Source organism: Corythoichthys intestinalis, chromosome 1 (genome assembly GCF_030265065.1).
Source record: "Corythoichthys intestinalis isolate RoL2023-P3 chromosome 1, ASM3026506v1, whole genome shotgun sequence".
Lineage (NCBI taxonomy): Eukaryota > Metazoa > Chordata > Actinopteri > Syngnathiformes > Syngnathidae > Corythoichthys > Corythoichthys intestinalis.
The window spans coordinates 36,056,103-36,077,550 of record NC_080395.1 but is presented as its reverse complement, the minus strand read 5'-3'; the positions used below and the strand labels follow the sequence as shown (position 1 = coordinate 36,077,550).

The 21,448-nt window shown below is 38.1% G+C and overlaps 1 protein-coding gene across 10 annotated transcripts in view; it reads left to right on the top strand.

Moving 5' to 3' along the window:
- esrrga (estrogen-related receptor gamma a) overlaps positions 1–21,448 on the top strand; it is a 261,249-nt gene that overhangs the window by 143,860 nt on the left and 95,941 nt on the right. For all 10 annotated transcript variants that reach the window (XR_009066278.1, XM_057851949.1, XM_057851920.1 and 7 more), the window contains one exon: positions 16,698–17,122. Coding sequence is in view for 9 of the 10 variants with exons in the window: in XM_057851949.1 (XP_057707932.1) it covers positions 16,698–17,122 (425 nt within the window). In the remaining variant the exon portion in view is untranslated. The remainder of the gene's footprint in view (positions 1–16,697; positions 17,123–21,448) is intronic.

The window sequence follows — 21,448 nt, the reverse complement described above, 5'->3', positions numbered from 1 at the left end:
GGTAGAACTTTTTTTTTTTTTTTTTTTTACAGTGCCGTTCCACCAGTTGTTTCTTTTTTTTAAAATGCTTTATCATGTGGAGAATCACTTTGTAAAGTAATTTTGGGTGTATTTTGTATCTTTTTCGATGTCCCTGTAAAGATTGATATTCATCACTCCGGATTATAGTGTCACATGTTCTGTCTTTCAGGGGCCGACAGCCCATTGGGTAGAACGCGTTGGCCATTATGGCATTGATTGTATGTAATCAGAGGTTTACTCTGCAGCCAATGAAGAGAATTACAGGTTTCCTGCACGCCTAACACTGTAACAATTGATCTGCTCCCTGGTGTGTGTTTGATGTGTAGGTGAATGAATGTGTTTATGTGAGATGTAGGAATGACAAGAACAGGCCAAAAATATGATAGAAAAGGGCTCCGTAGGTGGGAAAGTGGTTTGGAAGCAACTCTCACTGCTGGATTTTTTTTTTCCGCTATTCCGCTTTTGTGCCATATAACAACCATAATCATCCACACACTGTGATACAAATAAACAGAAGCTTCCATCCATCCATAAAAACAAATCTCGTAGAAAACTCTGGCCAGGGTGGAGACTTCTAAAACTCTTTAATGTTTTTGAGAATTGTGTGAATCAAAAACAATTTTGGGGTTGGGCGTCATAATCGCATTCTAAAAAAATCTATCAGAACGTATCCAATGACAATCCTAGCCTGAGGCATCTTTCAGGTGGAGACGCACAAGTATTGCACACTTCCTTGTGAACCAACATACACAGGCATTGAACTAAGCAGCTGACAAGCAGTTCAGCAGCCCCGCAACACAAGGGCCCCCCAAAAAGCAATTCAGCTTATTGATGAAATCACTCTATTCATTTGACTATGAAAATATAAAAGGACTTTCCTTGACTCCTCTCCTTAGCCCATTCTTTAATTCAATGCATTTCTCCATCCTTTCCATTCCAAAGCATTGCCAGTATCATACAGATAGAATTGTGACAAGTTTTTTTTTTTTTTTGCTTATTGGACTGTGTGTTCTTATCAGCATGGCGAGCACAATGCACGGTGTGATGGAAAGGTATTAGCCAGCCCGCGGTGGCTACATTGTCAGCACTTCTACGGTCTCTTCCTCTAATGCTTTCTTCAGCCTCTTTTGCTTTCCCTCGCTCCTCCTTCTCCCTTTCCCTCCTCCTCCTTCTCCTCTTCGTATGGATTGGATTTTCTACTTATGTATGTCAGATGCATTTTCCTACAAGTGGCTTTCATCGACTTAGAGTTATGGTTAAACAAAAGGTTTGTGGCGGACAATTCAAGATCTAATCTATCCGCAATGGTATTGTTGAAACTTTTTGAGTGGATGCGGAGGGATGTCTATTTTCTATGGATGTCACCGATCCGATCACGTGATCGACAGTCATTTAAACATTTAAAAATGTATTTATTAATTAGCTGCCATTGGTGGCGATAGGCATCATCTCTTCGTTGAAACCACTGCTTTTCTATTAACCACTTCATATTGCTGTAATGTTGGCATAGCTTTGTTGAAATTGGGGAAAAAGATATTTGAGTGTGCTTTTCCTCCTTCTTAATTCATTTTTTAGGTATCAGGACTCAAAAACTGATCAGGCATATCTTCAAAATCAGGTGACGCGGACTCACATACAAAAATATGTGATTGGGACGTCCTTAGTGTTCTCAGCATTGCAATTGCAAGTGATGTATGTGTAGCCCCTAGCTATCCTTTCTGTATGTGTATCGATAGGAGCTGCGTTCTAGGTTCGGCTTATTGGTTTTGATACGATGACCACCATAAACATTAGGTTTAGGCAATTGGAATCCTTTTTGTATAATTTTAATGAACACTGTAATAAACTAATTTTAACATTTAACAACAATGAACTAGTAATAACAACAGTAATAACAAACAATGAATTTTTTTTTTAAAATTGTCTGGTGTCTAGTCCTAGTCAATTGTTTCGTCAAAGTCAAAATTGTCGAATATTAGTTGCAATGGCTACTAATTCAATGTCTCAAGTTTTTTACTATTGCGACAGTTTTTTTCAATGTTCGTTGGAGTGCACTCTTTGGAAGAAAAAAGAAAAATGTAGTCATCAGTCCGATGACTGATGCAATCCTAACACACAGACAGTCCGTCTGTTATTCCAGAACTATCGATGTCCTTGGTTCTTCAACTCTGGGTTCGCTCGCCATTGTTGAATCCAATCTAATCATCTTTCTTTTTTTTTCCAATCAGAAAAAAAAACTGACCTGTATTTAACACAGTTCTTGGGTTACAATCTTTTCAGTTTCAATGTTTCAGTTTCATATGTTGTACAACTTTTTCAAACAATACTTAATAATCACTAAATAATAAAAATTCTAATCATTAACTAGCCTTTTGTATGCAATAAATGATACATTTTTCACACAAAAATAGTAATTTGGCTCTCAAATGCATTTTGTATGCAATACTGTAAATTATATTTTCCAAAACACAAAAATGATAATTACATTTCTTTTCCTTTCAAATGGAAACTATATTTTTTAACATCGCAAACAGCAGTAAATCTTAACAAAAATATCTCACCGAATAGTCTTAACTGACGACGCCTGGTCCTTTTCCTCTCACACAAGGCTTTTGGCCTGCATGAATAAGGCGCTAGCAGTTAGCCATGAATGCAAATTTAGCATTAGCGAATTAGCGAATTGTTTCCACATCTTACTCAGTGGTCTCCGTTCAATATTTTCACCACGCGACCGTCTGAATTTGCTTTAAGCAACAGACACCACACAGCAGTGGTTGATGCATTAGTCAATTTGCTTTTCTTTATAGTTTTTTTATTTCTTTCTGGGGCGAACAAAACTTTCCCCAATCAGTTAGAAAAGCCAACGCCCCAAAAGGAAGTGCGCATGCGCTGACGTCAAACTTGTGAGTCTCTGATTTCATTCACATGTCGCTCTGTCCCACTAGTGTTGTTATTGGGTATAACGCTTCAATATTTTTCTCTGGGCTACATATTTTTTCCCATTTTAGTGAACAACATCGATCCAATCCAGCCTTGCCCCCAAAATATTATCATTTGTTTTTAATAAGGAATATACCTCTAAATATAGTATTGTGCATTATTAAAACATAAATAACATAATCGAATCGAATATGATTAATTAAAGAGTTTGTACATTGTAAATAATTCATTACGATTGCTGTATCCTATCATGATGCCGTGGCCACCTGTGGGCAGTACAGTACAGACATAAGAATAAAAATACATGGAGACCGAAGAGGTAGTTAAAACACCTTAGTAAGCCGCTGATAAGTAGTTTATCACAGAGTAAAATACATAATGTTACATATTTTGTATGCATGCTGTGGATATTCTAATATTGTCTGTCTACATGTGTTGCTCCACAGTTTGTTTAAAGAGTCAAAACTAGATCAATACTAATTATTAGTACCTACATGGCATTTTGCACTGTTTGATGGCATTAACCCAAAATACCCTTTCCAGGTAGTTTTAAACACACAATTAGTTATTGTTTTCGATATATTTCCTTTGACATGACACTTTAACTTGGAGTGGCAGCATGAAGTCGATTTGAATTTTTGACCTGTTGAGTTGTTTGCTCACAAACCATAGCAAAAAAACATGATTGTACAATGGCTTTTACGCTACTGCATTTATGGTTTTGTTTTAGTGCTGTCAAATGTATCGCGTTAACGGGCAGTAATTAATTTTTTTAATTAATCACGTTAAAATATTTGTTGCATTTAGCGCATGCGCGGAATGACCCGCTCATGCATTGCCTCAAACAGATTACAATGACGCACTTGAGAGCTAAGAAGCAGAGAAAGGTGTCTTCTTTTGTGCTTTTTCTTAACAAAGGTATACCATTCACGGCGTGCTGGCAATTTGTTTCTTTATTAGCACATTCAGCTTCAACATTAACACAGCTTACGGCTCTTGGCAGGCCGTAACTCTAACTCACTCCTGCATCACGTGAGTAAACAGCATTGGCGCCGCGTGCACTTCAGGGTGCCTCGGATAATTCTATATCAGAATATTACAGAAGGCGAGTGGACACAGGCGCTCATTGTACCGTGCCGTTTATTGGCATAAGCTTCGGCAACTCCTTCACAACAAACATGAGCATCATTTAGTGAAAACACAGCAAAAATAATATCTCTCAAAAAAATAATGTTCACAAAAAGAAAAGCACTTCAATCTGTATTGATGAGGCCCTATTCTCACACAGTTAAACAACAGTGCAAAGAGAACTGGCATTCCCAATCAAAATAGCTATGCAAAATACACATCAAACTTACTCAGACTTTGGTCAAACTCTATTCAAACATTTCATTTAGTTCAACAAATACACTGGATGGCGATATTTAGTCGGAATATACAAACTCTGAGAGGTCTCGTACGTTGTGAAGCCAGCACTCAAATGCCCGTGAGGTACAATGCATGGACCGGTAAACAGGGAACTACGGCGTCAGTCGAGGGACAAAACACACTATTTGGCTTGATTTAGAAGTTAATTTAGAACTCGCCATTGACACCTTGTGGTGTATTTCAATCACTAACAGAAAGAATGTTAATAATGTTAATGCCATCTTGTGAATTTATTGTTATAATAAACAAATACAGTACTTATGTAGAGTATGTTGAATGTATGTGTATATATACTGTATATATATATATATTTCCATTCCAACAATACAGAAAAATATGGCATATTTTAGAGATGATTTGAATTGCGATTAATTACGATTAATTAATTTTTAAGCTGTGATTAACTCGATTAAAAAGTTTTTATCGTTGGACAGTCCTATTTTATTTGCGTACCTTGAAAAATACATTCATAGTCATGTTAGTAGATGGGCGTACTGATTTCCCTTCTCAATAATTTAACTTCACTGTCGATATTTATTCGTGCGCAAAAACATACCTTTTTTTTTTAAGAAAGTAAAATCAATGACCCCAAAATCAGTGATGTCAAGACATTATCGAGCATCCAACAAGATTGCTCTGGTGTCATCTCCCATGCTGTCCACAGCCGCTACAGCATATTGTTGTACCATTTGGGTGATATCTGTGAATCGCTGTGACATGCTGTGATGTATTAACCCCAGCATCACTCTTTTTCCTTTGCTATTCCCAGTCATGTACTGCGATTCCCAGCATTCACACGCAATTTCTGAAAGAAATGCAATTTGCTCTCGAGATGGTCTTTTAGTAAGGTCTCCGATTTGGTCAAGGGAATTTTACCAGTTCCTGGAGGCGGATCGAAAACAGTTAGGAGTTGTTTTCCGTCTCACTTTTGCGACAGCAGTCCACAGACTTCATATAATAAAAGAGTGCACCCAGGAAAATGGAGCACCAGCTACACAGAGACAGAGTGAGGTAGAGTGGCTCTAATACGATGATTGTATGTTTGCCCCTGCCAGTTGTCAGGCCGCTGCATCAGGCCGCCACTCTAATGACAGCTTGTCATGGCAAGCTAGACCACCTTCACTCACGACACCAAGACAAAACACTTGTTTCCTCCTTTTTCCTCTTCTTTTTTCGTGCTCTGTTCTCTCTGTTACTTGTCATTCCTTCAAGAAGAGAACAATAATAAACAGAAATAGGAGGAAAGGCAAGAAGGGGAAAATAACAGGGTTGGAGCAGGGAATAGAGACATGGCAAGGCAGTAATCTTTTCAGTTTTTGTGTATGTGTGTGTGTTGCCCTGCACTAAGAGACAGGTAAATTGGCTTTCTGAATATTTGATGTCCACAAGAACTATGCAACACTTAGTTACACTTAAAGCACTAAGCCATAAATATATACAAACTGTCAGTACTCATTGAGAGTGATTTGGGGAGCAAAGTAGTGTTTGGTTTGAAAATATCAGAGTATTTATTGTAGTATTTATTGAACAATGTGTTTGTGATTGAGGTCCTCTTTTGGTCGTGGTACAGTGCGTCACAGATGTCCTATTCCTTTAAATTGGTAGGGCTGATGGTGAATGCTCCAGTTTCAGTGCCATTGACAGCGCTAGACATCCAATCCATGTTGACTGGAGAGCTGGCAGCAATCATTTGCTGCCAGCCTCTCCCAGTCAAATGGATTGGACGTTTAGTGCCATCAGTGACAGCCAATGAGTTAAATGAGCGTCCAAAATAAGGCGAGATCCACCACATGATTTTGCATCCAATCAGAGGTGGGTAGTAATGCATTACATGTACTCCGTTACATTTACTTGAGTATCTTTTTGAGAAAATTGCACTTCTAAGAGTAGTTTTACTAAGCCATACTTTTTAAGTTTACTTGGGTAGATTTGTGAAGAAAAAAAGCAACTCTGACTCCGCTACTTTGGGCTACACAAAAGTCGTTACATATTTCCTTTTTATTCTACATATTACATTTTGATTATTTTTATTTTTTTGCTAGCGATGCTATTGCCAAGAGTAGCGCCACTAATTTCACCAATGAGACGTCGCAACAATAATCACATGACTCCATTACACCAATCAGACACAAGGTTGCCATTCCATGATCACCCAGGCCTGTTCAATCACGCGTCGTTAAAGCACCATAACAAATTAAGTATTTGACATAAAGCGCTGCCCTCAACATGAATCGAAAGCGCGGATTTAAAACTCTCTCCCAGTTTTTATTTGGCACCGACTGACCTCGGAAAACCAAAGATATGATCATTTAAATTTCATAAAAGTAACTATGAAGGAACTCCAGTATTCACTATTCAAACTCGGAACTATTTTCTCCATTAGAGGGCAGGGCACTCATGCTCTTTGTGCGAATAATGATTCATTAATGTTAGTTGTTTTTTTTTCTCTCTCTTTAATGATATATTTGTTTTTATTTCTTTGACTTATTGTACCAACAGTTCATATAGATAAGTTTGTGCTGAGAGAAAAAAAACAAAATACCATTGTTTTAGAAAAAAAAAAAATCAAACAAAAATTAGCAGTTACTCAAAATGTTACTCATTACTTGAGTATTCTTTTCCCTGGGTACTTTTTTACTTGTAATTGAGTACATTTTTTGGATGACTACTTTTACACTTACTTGAGTAATATTATTTGAAGTAACGTTACTCTTACTTACTCTTACTCTACCCACCTTTGCATCCATTTCATGTTTCTTGCAAAAGGACGATGCCTATTGTTGTCACCTAAAAAGTTGTCATATTGCAAGCATTCTTTGTTACTGATCCACTTCTAAAATTATGTGGCCTGCAATATAAATCAGCTTAGCACCCCTAGTGTAGCAACTCATAAACAACATTTTGGCTCTCGGTCTGAACTTTCAAATAAATTGGTCATCTAAAAATTTTCTCACAGGAAGCATGTACATCATGGGTGTCCATTCCAAACCTGTCCTCAAGGGCCGCTGTGGGTCCTGGTTTTTGTTCCTACCAATCGAGCACAGACAGTTTAACCAATGAACTTTGTGCTAAAACCAGCAGAACCTGACTGCAATCAACTGATTACACTTGTGAGACATCAGATTGGTGAAAAGATGTTGTCTTGTTTTGTAGGAATGAAATCCAGCACCCACTGTGGCTCTGTGTGGAATAGTTTGGACACCACTGATGTACATAGTGCAGGGTTCACTAAATCCGGACCTCGGAGCCACTTTTCCTGTCGTGTTTTCCATGTCTCCCTCCTCCAACACACCTGAATCAAATAATCAGGATCATTATCAGGCTTCTGGAGAAGTTGCTGATGACATAATCATTTGATTCAGGTGTGTTAGGGGAGATAGACGTGGAAAACACGACAGGATAGATGGCATCAAGGTCCATATTTGGAGAACCCTGACATAGTATATGTACAGAAGTGGTTCAAGGTGAGAACCTTGTGGAATGCCATAGCTAAGTTTTTTACACACTAGTCTCATTTCCAATCCAATAATGAGGACGTAACGTAATGTAGTCATGGTAAGCCTTTCCGCCTCTCAGTTTTGAGGTTCCAGGTCCAAATCTTAGGCCCTCATAAATTGAGCATGTTTCAGCAGGCGTCCTCAACATTCCAAAAATGCATGCATGTTATGGAAAAAGAGAATGCTAATTCTCAATTGACAGTTTTTGGTTAATTTTTATAAATTTTCAGTCATAGACTTCATAATGTATTGACATGACACATTCTCCAGTCACTGCGTCACGCCTTCCCGAAGGGGGCCATCCCGCACTCCGCTTATTTATTAGCAGTCGGTCAGCGATCTAACGCCAGATTTAGGTTAAAAAAGTACGAAAGCTTTACTGCATACAAAGATTAAGGAATGTCTCAGGAGTGATTTGTTCAAGGTTTCAAGGTAATTATTATATTTTTTGTACCATTCATGCATTTTGACGCGTGAAAAAAAAATCAAAGCGAGGAATTAGCTGCTACAGCATTGGCATTATACTTCGCAATATTTGCGTAAAATAAATGCTACCTGCACGTTTTTTTTTTAACCAAGAATCGAGACAGTTTTACCTCCATATCTATAAAGAATTCAGGGATTTAATAATTTATTCACAAGAATTTTCAACGGAAAAAGCTCTTTGTTTACATATGGCGTCCACTAATTTCCTTACTGACTAGCCTCATAGTTCGCAATATTTACGTAAAATAAATGCTACCTGCACGTTTTTTTTTTTTTTTTTGCTTTTAACCAAGAATTGAAACTGTTTTACCTCCATATCTATAAAGAATTCAGGGATTTAAGCATTCATTGACAAGAATTTTCAACGGAAAATGCTGTTTGTTTACATATGGCGGCCGCAAATTCCCTTACTGACTAGCCTCATAGTTCGCAATATTTACGTAAAATAAATGCTACCTGCACATTTTTGTTTTGTTTTGTTTTTTTAACCAAGAATTGAGACTGTTTTACATCCATATCTATAAAGAATTCAGGGATTTGAGCATTTATTTACAAAAAATTTCAACGGAAAAAGCTCTTTGTCTGTTTTCCACTCAGTCATCTTTGATGAGATATGCCCCCTATGAATCAGCCCCGTGCCCCATCAATACATTATGAAGTCTATGCTTCAGTCCATATTTTGTATTACTTAAGTGAACAATGTAAAACATCAAAAGCAATCACAATTAATGCACTCCAGATAAAACATTACCAAAGCAGAATTTCATGGTTTTGTATTGTCTCTAATTTGATGGTGTAGGTGATCCGTGAGTGTATCCATGTAATTTATCCATCAGATGTCAAATGAAGCTAAACCTTGAAAACGACACAATCAAAACAAAGCTAAACGGTGGAATCGTCTCATAACACTCAACTTTGAATGCACATCTCCAGACCTCTCCTCTTTATATAAATCTTTTTAAACACTTAAAACATAAAGGCGCGATGGGCGCCAAGCCTTTCCTCCTCTTTCAACACTCATCCGGGGAGCACACAGGCACAATAAGATTGCTCTTTCAGCAGCGAGCCGCCGCTACATAGCGACATAATTATACTGATAACATACATACATAAATGCATTCAACCTCTCGCTCGGCACAGTGCACTGACTGATTTCTTAATCTTCTTTCCTCCTCTCCTCCACCTCCTTGCATGTCCTCCCATTCTTTTTTGATTCCTCCCCCTTCCAGGGCCATTATTTTTCATTTATAAGCAGAGAGAAAAGGTGCAAGTGAGGGAGAAAGAAGTAGAAGAGAAAAAATGGGATCTTTTGGCACTTAAACTCTTTCACTTAATGGCACTTGGAGGGATTTACGTCGGAAAAGAAGGGACACAAAAGTGCATAAAGAGCGAGATTAAATCATCGGCATCACGTCATCTGCCTAAATGGGGCTGCTGCCTTTTTTTCTTCGGTCATCACTGTGTTTTTGGTCCCTTCAGGGGATGAATCAATGTGATCCATCTCCATTCCATCACTCATTTCTGCCACCCATTCTAACGCCTTGCCTGTCTATATACTGCCTATGTCCCCTTCCTCAGTCTTGATTTGCATCCAGAAACTTTTCCCCTCATCCTCAAGCAAAGGCCTGCCTGTGCATCAGATAAATGGATTTATGAGCATTGCTGGATAGCACAAAGCTTCCATTAATGGGCTTGCTGAATTAGAAGGACGAAAGCAGAAGAAATGTTGGAGGTTTAAAATCTCTTTTTTAAGGCATGTCTCACCATTCTGTTAGATTATGTTCATGTCTATACCTTGAAAGAATCTTCATCACTCAATGTTGGCTTTACATAATGTTTCAGGTTTATGTTTTTAGTTTGAGAGAACACACCTGAATGTATTAAATAGCCATCAAAATGCCCAACTTCAGCTCCCAAGAAAGTAAAGCTTCTTATAGCAAAAGAACCTGCAAAATTCTAACAACAGAGCTGAAACACTGAAACAGCATCCCGACATTAAATGATTACTTTAAAAAAAAAAAACAGATATGACAACTATTTCATAAAATATATACTAGTATTTATAATATTTTAAACTACAGTGGCCAGGAAGTGTGAGGCAATTGTTGTTGCCTACAACAACAAACAGGAGAATTAAAGTAGATCTCATTTTGTGACAGTGTCTGCTCAGAAGTACTCATCCAGTAGACCTCATTGTAGCTCTAACGTTAGCCAGTTAGACATCAGTGTGTGCTTACTACCATTGTAAGACTTACAATGGAAGTAAGCAAACACGGACTGACAAACTTCAGGGGCTGACGTCAGAGCTATATCTCTACTGGATGTTAACATTAGCGGCTAACGTCATACAGCAATCTTAACTGGATGACTACTCCTGAAAAACATATAGTTGATATTGTCACAACGTGAAAGCTACTCATGTGTATCTACCATTGTAAGTGTAGTTCTGTCTAAGTTTAGTTTTGTTGTAAGTGTAAGTCTGTTGTGGTCATATTGCGTTCCTGTTTCGGATATTGGCATTTGAGTTTTTTTTTCTCTTGTTACCTGACACTTCCAGCCACTATAATAAACCCTCACCTCAGAAACTTTCACTTCAAAGCTTGCATCTTAAAGTTGTGTTCAAGTAAGATTTTGTGAGCAGACACATCCTTAGTGTTTGTGGAAAAAAAGAAAAAAAAACTGCACAAATAGTATCCCAAATTTGATCATTTTTCAGAAACTTTACCAACGTTACGGGGGCCAGCAGCTGAATGCAATATTCCAAGTCAAATGGTCAGCTTTTCCTTTATTATTTGAATGAAGGTTGGTTGCTCAAGACTTTTTTAATGGCTCTCACTGTTCTGATCTTCAAACCAAACATTATATTAACATTTGAAGTGGACATGTGCCAATTACCGGTTTCAAGGTGTACCGTGGTATGAAAGCGTCAATGTTTCAAAACCGCAAAAATTTTCCGTCATACCGTCCCGAAGGTAATAGCTGTTTTTTATGTCCCAAAAACGCTTGGAGAAATCCCTCGCTGGCAGCTAAAAGGCTCAACCCTCACCCACCGGTTGTTGCTCAATGTCAGTGGGGTAGCTGTGCCACACGATGGCTGGAGGAGGTAAAACTCCTGAACCCTTTCCTCCATCATAGAAAAAAAATTGCTGGTATGGGAATACTTGGGTTACAGAAAGGTTAAAGACGGCCACGGCTTTGAGGAGGAGGGCCTACTGACATGAAAAACATGTTTGCGGAGGATGGCTGCCGAGGAGGCAATACCTCCAATATGATTTCGCATTTATATAAGATTAAAAGTTAGAAACACTGTCATGAATTTTCGCACTAGCTACAAGAGTTAACTCCAGCGTGTTTAGTGTTTCTAGCAGTGGTAAAACATGTCAAATTTCTTAAATATTTAGAAGATTCCAAAAGTAATTCACTTAAATTTGCAGTTTCGCAAAGTCAGTCAAAACCCAAAAAAGGGCAGCTCTCATAAAATACCAATAAAATCTAATTTAATCAAGATATTTTGGGTGTTAGTCTTTTCTAGTTTCCTAATCGTATGCAGACAAAAGTATTATAATAAGTGTAATTATGTGGACATTCATTCAGCGGAATGGTCACCAATGGCTAGTGCTGCAACGATTAATCGATTAACTCGAGTATTCGATTAGAAAAAAAAGATTTGAATTAAATTTTGCTGCTTCGAGTATTTGGGTTATTAAAGTGGCGTTTTAATGGTTAATTTTGAAAGTGTTTGTGTTTAGTTTTATTGATTTGGGTGGCTACAGTGCCCTCCAGTCTGCCTCATTTAACATGGCTGAATCCAGCTGCTCCATGTTAAGACCAACATCAGCCAAGTTTTTGTTTGAGCGAATGTTTTTTTAATGCATTTGTTAATTAGTTTATAGGTATATTTAGCCGTTTTTTTTTTTTGTTTTTTTTTTGTAGGAATATGCTATGTAAGTTAGCCAATTGCTCTTTTGTTGTACATAGATCCTTGTTTATTTTTTTTTTTATACTGTTTGAGGCTCAGCTCAGGTATTTTAATTTTTCATGTTCCTTTTCCGATTACTCGATTACTCGAACTAACTAGTTAATCGATTAATTGACTACTAAAATAATCAATAGCTGGTGTCCTAGCAATGGCTATTCTAGTTCTACTTTTTGAGGTTCATCAGAACACTAGTGTTAAAGATTTGTCATAAACACTATGGTGTGAAACATTTTAATTCACTATTCCCTGGGATGTTTGTCTCTATTCTACATTAAAGAAATATTAGTTTCCAAACAGCCAATTTTCTTTCCTGATATTGTCCATCTCCCTCTTTGGTTGTCAGTCTGCCTACCTGTTTTCCTTGTCTGTGTCCCCAACCCCCACTTGAGCCTTCCTTCTCCCAAGCAGCCGATTCTCCGCCAAGACAGTGTCTGTGTTTTATGGGTCCCAGTAGAACGGGGATCTTTTACAGGCCGACTGGACTTTAGAAGCCCCTCGTTTAGCAGCATCCTGCCTTAATTAAAAACCCCTTTTGTGCTTTCTGACTTTAACAATGAAGAGAGAGAGAAGGGAAAGGAGGGTGAGCTTTAGTGGCAGAGTGAGAGAAAGAGCGTGGCAATGCAAAGACCGAGAGAAAGAGATAGATGGCAGTGAATAGGAGGTGATAGGGAGACAGGCAGAAAGATAGTAAAGTGGACAAAGGATGGGAAGGGAAGATATAGACAGCAAGAAGATAGTTGTTAATTACAATTGGCATTAACAACACTCTCTTTAGGGAGTATGTAAAAGAAGAAGAGGAAAGCGAGCAGAAGCAATTTGATCACTAAAGGAAATGTTATTCTTGTGTTTCTAAGTATTCTGTGCAGGTCCTAAAATTTTTCTGTGTGGCTTAGCGTGTGTGTGTGGGTGGCTGTCTTTGTGATGATGGAGCAGCAAAGAGGCTGCTTACTGATTACCTTCATGTTGAACAAGCGCCTATTGACTGGCGAGTGACGGATGAGCGACTGGCCCCAAGCATGCTCATGTGCTTGCTGTGTGTGTGATAGTGCACATGCCTCCATGGTGCTCTGTCCTACACAGGCTGCCCCTAGTGGCTCCTGCCATTCTTCTTTTTTTTCCACCAACGGTCACTTTGTCAAATGAATGAAGGGGGGGAAAAACATAACAACGGATGGATTTTGAAGAGCTTTGTTGCTTGTGAGGGAGCATACATAAGCAGAGAGACATGACCCGTAATCAATTAATTAATCAATTGTGGGATTGGTCTAGGTTCCCTTTGAATCTTAATCCTACATTTTATCAAGATATTTTGAACAAGTTTGTTTCTTTTAATATGGTGGGTAACCGTACATGTTTTAATTCAGAAATTGTGGTTTTTGCAGAAGAAAAAGACTGTATTCACAGCTTTGTGTTTGGCTGATGGTAAGACACTTTTATTGAACAGACTAATGAATAGTGGAGTAATCTATTATACAGTACTTTAGAGTCCAGAGCTAAGGCACAGTCACAACTTGACTGTGAGCAGAAGACGTAGTTTTGTCTAGGGTTTTCGAAACAAAAAGTCATTGACAAGCAGTGGTGGATCATACATGAATCCATTGTGTTAAATAATTGGAGAAATACTCTAAATGGCCAAACTTGTAGTTTTTATTTTGTATTTAAACCATATTTTTTGTGACACAAGTTCAAGAATTGTTCATCAACATCTTGTTGGTACTGTGTGTTAGAAAAAGAACAAAAATCTTCACATCTTTTTTCATGAGACAGATGCAGAATATTTCAACATTTTTACATTTAGCCCTTTAAAGGGGAAGTGACTATTTTAGTAAGTTTACAAGTGTGGCCTGTATGACCCAAAATTTGTCACATATGTGGACACCAGGTCTCAATTATAATTACCGATGTTCATGGACAATAAGTTAATGTTTTTCCGCCGCTTTGAACCTTGCAGCTTATAGTCTATTGTCACCAGTCTATAGTCCTTTTGTAAAATTTGGGTGAGTAAAGTGCTCGTTATTCTCCCAAGAATTTCAATAAATATATGTGTGTGTATATACAGTGCCTTGCAAAAGTATTCGGCCCCCTTGAACCTTGCAACCTTTCGCCACATTTCAGGCTTCAAACATAAAGATATGAAATTTAATTTTTTTGTCAAGAATCAACAACAAGTGGGACACAATCGTGAAGTGGAACAAAATTTATTGGATAATTTAAAAAATTTTAACAAATAAAAAACTGAAAAGTGGGGCGTGCAACATTATTCGGCCCCCTTGCGTTAATACTTTGTAGCGCCACCTTTTGCTCCAATTACAGCTGCAAGTCGCTTGGGGTATGTTTCTATCAGTTTTGCACATCGAGAGACTGACATTCTTGCCCATTCTTCCTTGCAAAACAGCTCGAGCTCAGTGAGGTTGGATGGAGAGTGTTTGTGAACAGCAGTCTTCAGCTCTTTCCACAGATTCTCGATTGGATTCAGGTCTGGACTTTGACTTGGCCATTCTAACACCTGGATACGTTTATTTTTTAACCATTCCATTGTAGATTTGGCTTTATGTTTTGGATCATTGTCCTGTTGGAAGATAAATCTCCGTCCCAGTCTTAGGTCTTGTGCAGATACCAACAGGTTTTCTTCCAGAATGTTCCTGTATTTGGCTGCATCCATCTTCCCGTCAATTTTAACCATCTTCCCTGTCCCTGCTGAAGAAAAGCAGGCCCAAACCATGATGCTGCCACCATGTTTGACAGTGGGGATGGTGTGTTCAGGGTGATGAGCTGTGTTGCTTTTACGCCAAACATATCGTTTTGCATTGTGGCCAAAAAGTTCAATTTTGGTTTCATCTGACCAGAGCACCTTCTTCCACATGTTTGGTGTGTCTCCCAGGTGGCTTGTGGCAAACTTTAAACGAGACTTTTTATGGATATCTTTGAGAAATGGCTTTCTTCTTGCCACTCTTCCATAAAGGCCAGATTTGTGCAGTGGACGACTGATTGTTGTCCTATGGACAGACTCTCCCACCTCAGCTGTAGATCTCTGCAGTTCATCCAGAGTGATCATGGGCCTCTTGGCTGCATCTCTGATCAGTTTTCTCCTTGTTTTAGAAGAAAGTTTGGAAGGACAGCCGGGTCTTGGTAGATTTGCAGTGGTCTGATGCTCCTTCCATTTCAATATGATGGCTTGCACAGTGCTCCTTGAGATGTTTAAAGCTTGGGAAATCTTTTTGTATCCAAATCCGGCTTCAAACTTCTCCACAACAGTATCTCGGACCTGCCTGGTGTGTTCCTTGGTTTTCATAATGCTCTCTGCACTTTAAACAGAACCCTGAGACTATCACAGAGCAGGTGCATTTATACGGAGACTTGATTACACACAGGTGGATTCTATTTATCATCATCGGTCATTTAGGACAACATTGGATCATTCAGAGATTCTCACTGAACTTCTGGAGTGAGTTTGCTGCACTGAAAGTAAAGGGGCCGAATAATATTGCACGCCCCACTTTTCAGTTTTTTATTTGTTAAAAAAGTTTAAATTATCCAATAAATGTTGTTCCACTTCACGATTGTGTCCCACTTGTTGTTGGTTCTTGACAAAAAAATTAAATTTCATATCTTTATGTTTGAAGCCTGAAATGTGGCGAAAGGTTGCAAGATTCAAGGGGGCCGAATACTTTTGCAAGGCACTGTATATACAGTGGGGAGAACAAGTATTTGATACACTGACAATGGGAAAACCCATTGTCAGTGTATCAAATACTTGTTCTCCCCACTGTATATATATATATATATATATATATGTATGTATATATATATATATGTGTGTGTGTGTGTGTGTGTGTGTGTTGTTGTTGTTTTTTTATACTTTTTATGGATAAATAGAAATATAAATTAATTGAATGCAAAAAAAACAAAAAACAAATGCATTCACTAATTTTTGCAGTTTTATGAATCAAAAAATTAACCTAAAAATAAATAAATAAATAGATAAATAAAATAAAAAATCAAATTAAAACAAGAAGTACACTGGTTATGGCCCCAAATAGCACTCTAAAGTTGTTGCTTTTTTTTTTTTTTTTTAAATGTTATTTTCATTGTATTTATCAGTTTGTCTGCTATTGCTATTGATGTCCAATTCATCTGGGAGGAATGGATGTGTATACTCATCTTTTAGTGCCATTAATGGTGCTAGATGTCCAATCCATTTTGACTGGGAGAGGCTGCTAGCAAATAATCGCTGCAAGCCCTCCTAGCCAAAATGGATTGGACATCTAGTGCCATCATTTGCAGCCAATAAGTTAAATCAGTTCTTATAAAGTGTTAATACGTTCCCCCTCTTATTCTTTTTTTAGGCTTCTCTGCAGGATGTCCAGTAAGGAGCGCCACCTAGAATCAAACTGTCCGTCCTCGTATATAAAGACTGAGCCATCTAGCCCCGCCTCCCTGACAGACAGTCTAAACCACCACTCACCCGGCGGCTCCAGCGACGCATCGGGCTCCTATTCGTCCACCATGAACGGCCACCCCAACGGTTTGGACTCCCCGAGTCTGTACGGCTCCGGCACGGGGCCCTTGGGTCCCGCCGGCGGTCCCGGATCCAAGCGCTATGAGGACTGCTCGTCGACAATCGGGGAAGACTCGCAAATAAAGTGCGAGTATATGTTAAATTCCATGCCCAAGAGGCTGTGTCTGGTGTGCGGGGACATTGCTTCTGGCTACCACTATGGTGTGGCGTCGTGTGAGGCCTGCAAGGCCTTCTTCAAACGCACCATTCAAGGTTTGTTTCCACTTTCATTCTTTAGCTCTAAGTAACTATCTCTCAATGCATTTCAGATATATAGTCGAATCCTGTACACTTAATATACTACCAAACTGAGCTTGAGGTTCAGGGCCTTGCGCATCAGCAGTGTTTGGGCTTCATGCTAGTGTCCATCAGGAAACCAGTCTCAATCATCTAAATTTATGGGCTCTTCAAATTGTAAAGATTTATAAATAGAGATGTTGCCACTTGTAATATTTTCATAAACTGATAAAACCCATTCAGTGCTATTGACAGTCATAGAAAGATATCAAGTATCCATTTTAACTGGGAAAGCTGGCAATGAGTGAGTCTTTAAGAGGTCACGTTCTAACTTCACTTTCTAATATTTGTGGCAAATGATAATCATACAGTATAGACATTTTTAGAATATGCCATTAGGCATTAACTGGTATGATGGCAAGCATGGTGTGCAGTATATGCAGATGACAGAAGCCTGACAATAAATAGATTAAAAGTGTTACGTGAAGAGAAAAAGTAAAGTAGACACTTTTTTCCTAAACGATTTGGGCAAATTCCAATTGTAATTTCTTAGGATGGCCATGCGCTGAAAATACAAATTATTTATAAAAGGTACTGATTTACCGTAATTTTCGCACTATTTGCAGCACCTGACGATAAGCTGCCACCCACCAAATGTGGCACAAAAACTGCATTTGTTCATAGATGAGCCGCACTTTATTATAAGCCGCTGCTTTCCTCATTGCATCATGGGATATTTACAACAATATCGGATATTTACACCATAATATATTAAGCAGTAAAATTTTACAGTGGCATCATAAGACTGTTTGAAACCAAATGAACCACCATTCATTGCTTCAAGAAGCGCCATTTGGCCATCACTGCTCCCTTGGGGGAGACAGTCAACCTCTGCTGCCACCTCCTATCAACACTGTTGTTGTTCAACATGCCTCCTAGCATGCATTGCAGTGCTACAGATGTAAATAACAATCGAAAATTCATGTTCTCTGCTAATTATTTATTCAGTTACTGTTCCACTCGTTTCATTATTTACTAGTTATGGTATTTGGTAACACTTTATTTAACAGTGGCGCCATAAGACTGTCATTAGACAAGCATAATTATGACATGACACTCTCATAAGCATTAAAGAATGCTTATAACAGAGTGTTATCCAACAAATTATCTCACTTTTGAATGGATGTAAACGATCCGAGCTGGACATAAATGGAGTTAGTGACATAACTTTCCAGATGACGTTTAATGCTAGGGCGTAGGTTTGCATAGGGACGTTAGGGACATAACACTACCAACTTTTCAGGATGCTCAAATTATCCCCACCAACTTTTAAGCAACCTTATTTGCATTATATCAGAACTTCAGTATTTTAGATTGTCGTCCTATATGTTGTAAGGATAGAATTGATCCTACCATTATTTAATCAATTACAGTACTTTCATTATGTTCACTTTCACTGACCCCTTTTCACTTGTTGAATGTGCCAGTCCATTTTCCCCTGAAACTGACGTTTGATTGGCTGATGACTTTAACCCCTCCCCACACACACACACACCCATTCACAGCCCAACAGAAATACAACATGCCGCCTCCCCCGCCCCCTTCAAAAACGAGGAATATTAGAAGTGTTTTTCCGCCAACAGCAACAACTGTAAGTAATGTAAAAAGACGTCAATCTTGTGGAGGTGGGGAACACTCCATTAATTCTGCTACTGCTACAGTGCTTCAAGTCGATTTTACTCACTGAGATTTCTTGAAATAAGAAAAACAGCTAGCTGAAAATAAGCTTAACAGACTCATTTTAAGCAAAAAGTTTGTATATTTAGTCTTAAAAGAAAAACTTATTTGTCAAAAAGGTTCTTATTTCAAGAATATTGTTCAAAACATTATTTGAAATAATTTTTTTTTTATTTTGGTGAAAAATTACCAACTTTTAGATGTATAGGCTCAATACAAACAAATAGTAATATTTACTGAAAGTAAGTGGAAGAATCTGACGCATTAATCTGTTAACTAGCCTTTAACACTCAAAAAAAGATGGAGAAAATTGTTTGACTAGATTTTGAAAAATATATCAGATTACGACGTTTAGAATTTGCAGTGTGAAAGTTAGTTTAGGTCAGTACAGATTTATTTTGCATTAATCATTTAGCCTATCAATTATGTTCATATTAGTGAGAAATGTAGCACTGACCCCCATTCACCAAATATGTTTGGTCTTATTAATATCCTGTCCCCAGCAAAAAGTGTACATGCAGGTTATGCTGTTATATCGTCACTACCAAAATTAAAACCAAACCTACGCCCTTGGTTTAATGACATCTGTCATAAGCATTGAGTAATGCCTGTGATAATGTCATGTCTTATGATAGTCTTATGACACTGCTGTCAAATGAAGTGTTACCAAATACCATAGCAAATAATGAAACAACTGGAATAGTAACTGAATAAATGATTAGCACAGAACATTAATTTTGATTGCTATTTACATCTGTAGTGCTGCAATGCATGCTAGGAGGCATTTGTTACCTATTAAACCAAATAACTCAACAAATAAGCCACACTGGACTGTTAGCCGCAGGACTCAAAATGAAGGGAAAAAAGTAGCAGCTTATAGTCCACCAATTATGGTATATCATTTACATTATTGAGTATATGATGATCGGTATCATAAGTACAGTATTAGTAAATTGATGTTATTTACATTTTTGTATCATGCTAAAACCAAATATCAATTTGCTTTTAAATTCAGTTCTTTCATTTTAAAAATCCTCAAGAGTTTGTTTTTCTCTTTATAATTTATCTTTCTGACACACATGTGCCCAGACACTCAGCCTAATACAAGTATCAATCCAGCTGCTAGCATGAAGCCAGACACGCCCCCAGTGTGCCTTCAACCTTGACCTGTCGTCTTAAGAGCAAAAAGCAATTTGCAGCTACTATTTGCATCACCACATCTAACCTGTAATGCTTGACAGCAACAGTGTTGGCACTAAGCATGTTGTCTAGGTGATCATATAGAGTCACACGATGGTCACAGGTCATGTCTAGGGGTGAGGAGTTCAGGTTAGGAGGAGAGGAGAGAGGAGATTGAGCAGTAATCCACATGATGAGCGTGAGTAGCGGGAATTAGGCTCGCTAATCCTTTGTTCCACTCTTGTTAGGGCTTCAAGTGGGTTTTCAGGTATTTGGACCACCCTATTTTCTTCTCCCTCATGTTCAATTCTGAGCACAAAACCCCAATTATACATTGTAATCGGCTCATTGATGTGTTTTTGCATACTGGTGACTTTTCTAATGTGGATAGATTTATAATCTGGCGACATAGCATTCACTGAAAATGAGATGCTTCTTTCAAGTTCAGAAATGTGCACTGAAGGTATAAAAATATTCCGAATTTTGATCTTTCAATTGAAAAAACAGTATTTGGAGGGTTGTAGTTTCGTAATCAAGCTGCAATCATGACAAACTTTGTTGTGCTCCTTCTTGGTTACAGGATAACGCAAAGATCTACCAGTTTGATGCACATTTATAGAATCAAAACTTTGTGTAAATTACCATTGTTATCTAATTAATGACATTCATTCATCTGACACTGCTCATGTTAACAGTAATACTCAGTAATGCAACAAGTTAGCAAATGAATAAATATCAATATGCAACATTTCTACACCTTTCTGCAAGTGTCAACATGTTCACATGATCACTTCTACAACATCCATGGGAAATTACACTATGTAAAAGTCATACATTTAACAAAAAATATCTGATAAAACTAAAAATAATACATGAAGAACACGGTCATTTTGATTTTGCGCTATTATTTTAATATCCTAAATTTAAACAGGATCAACATTTTTTTATGGACACACACAAAAAACTGACTACAATAACATGCTTTCTCTGACCCCCCAAAAAAACTGGTAGAAACACAAAATTCATTCCTTCAATCTTAATAGATTGCCCACTCTGTTGACTTTTGAGTGTATATTATTAACAAGGGTTAGTTCAAGTTAGTAAGCACTAATAGGTCTATCAGTCAATTGTCAGTTCAGCATGCTTGTCAGTCATCTTGCTACAGGAAAACTCTGTTTCCAAGCAGTCAGCGGTCCGGCCATCATTGATCTATCGAGTCAGTCAGTCAGTCATATCAGACAGGATTCATCTATCTGCCCTTCCATCCATCCACCTATCTGTCATTGCTTTCTTTTGCTTCTGATAAGCAGCTTTCCCAGTAAAACCCTAGAGAGAGGGGCCAAAAGAGGGGGTGATGGCGCAGGGGGATGGTGGTCTTATATCCAC